At 43.9% G+C, this 710-nt stretch overlaps 1 protein-coding gene across 1 annotated transcript in view; it reads right to left on the bottom strand.

Moving 5' to 3' along the window:
- LOC143294232 (uncharacterized) overlaps positions 1 to 509 on the bottom strand; it is an 11,509-nt gene extending 11,000 nt beyond the window's left edge. Inside the window, exon 1 of the mRNA XM_076605666.1 lies at positions 25 to 509. Within this exon, the coding sequence (XP_076461781.1) occupies positions 25 to 114 (90 nt within the window). The 5' untranslated portion in view covers positions 115 to 509. The remainder of the gene's footprint in view (positions 1 to 24) is intronic.
- Between the last annotated feature and the right edge of the window lie 201 nt (positions 510 to 710).

The raw sequence follows: 710 nt of genomic DNA, 5'->3' as shown, positions 1-710 counted from the left end.
GGTGTGTGAATGTAAACCACCCACCTGTATGGCGATGATCTCTATCGTCTCCTTCACCGACATTTTTCCTCCTCTGTCGGTCTGACCCCTGGCGCCGTAGGCCAGCACGTACATCACGGCCCGCCCCACTCACTTCTGGCCCGGCCACAGCCCCATCTGCACGGCTTCCCTGCCACTGGGAAGGTGGTGAGCGTGTGTGTGTGTGTGTGTGTGTGTGGGAGGATGGAAGGCGATTACTTTTATCTCCCTCTAGGAGCCCGCAGCAGCCATTATAAGTTTGGGCTGGAGAGAGAAGCCGAGCCAACCAGCGCCCTTGTTGAAGTTTGATTGTGTAGTTTGGTTGTATATATTAAAACGGCAAGTCAGAGAGAGAGAGAGAGAGAAAGAGAGAGAGGTTTTCAATGTCCTCTTTTTTTTCTCCTTCAGCTTGCTTCACACAACCTTGCATTTTTCAGTTTCTTTACTTTTTCTAATTTCTTGGCCTCAGGGGTGAAGGTTTCTTTACAAAGCGTTTCAATTTCTTTCCAAAAAAAAAAAATTACAGAGATTCAATTTCGTTGCTTAGGAGTGAAGGTTTCTTTACACAGTGGAAAAGAGTTTTTCACTTTCTTTTCCTTGGGTGTTTTTTTGTTTTTGTTTTGTTTTGTTTAAAAAAAAAAATGTTTTCACACACAGTCAATTTCTTTGCTCAGTGATGATTTTTTTTAAAC

The sequence above is a fragment of the Babylonia areolata genome, chromosome 1 (assembly GCF_041734735.1).
Source record: "Babylonia areolata isolate BAREFJ2019XMU chromosome 1, ASM4173473v1, whole genome shotgun sequence".
Taxonomy (NCBI): Eukaryota; Metazoa; Mollusca; class Gastropoda; order Neogastropoda; family Buccinidae; genus Babylonia; species Babylonia areolata.
The sequence above is the reverse complement of the archived record's forward strand: the minus strand, read 5'-3'. Positions and strand labels throughout refer to the sequence as shown.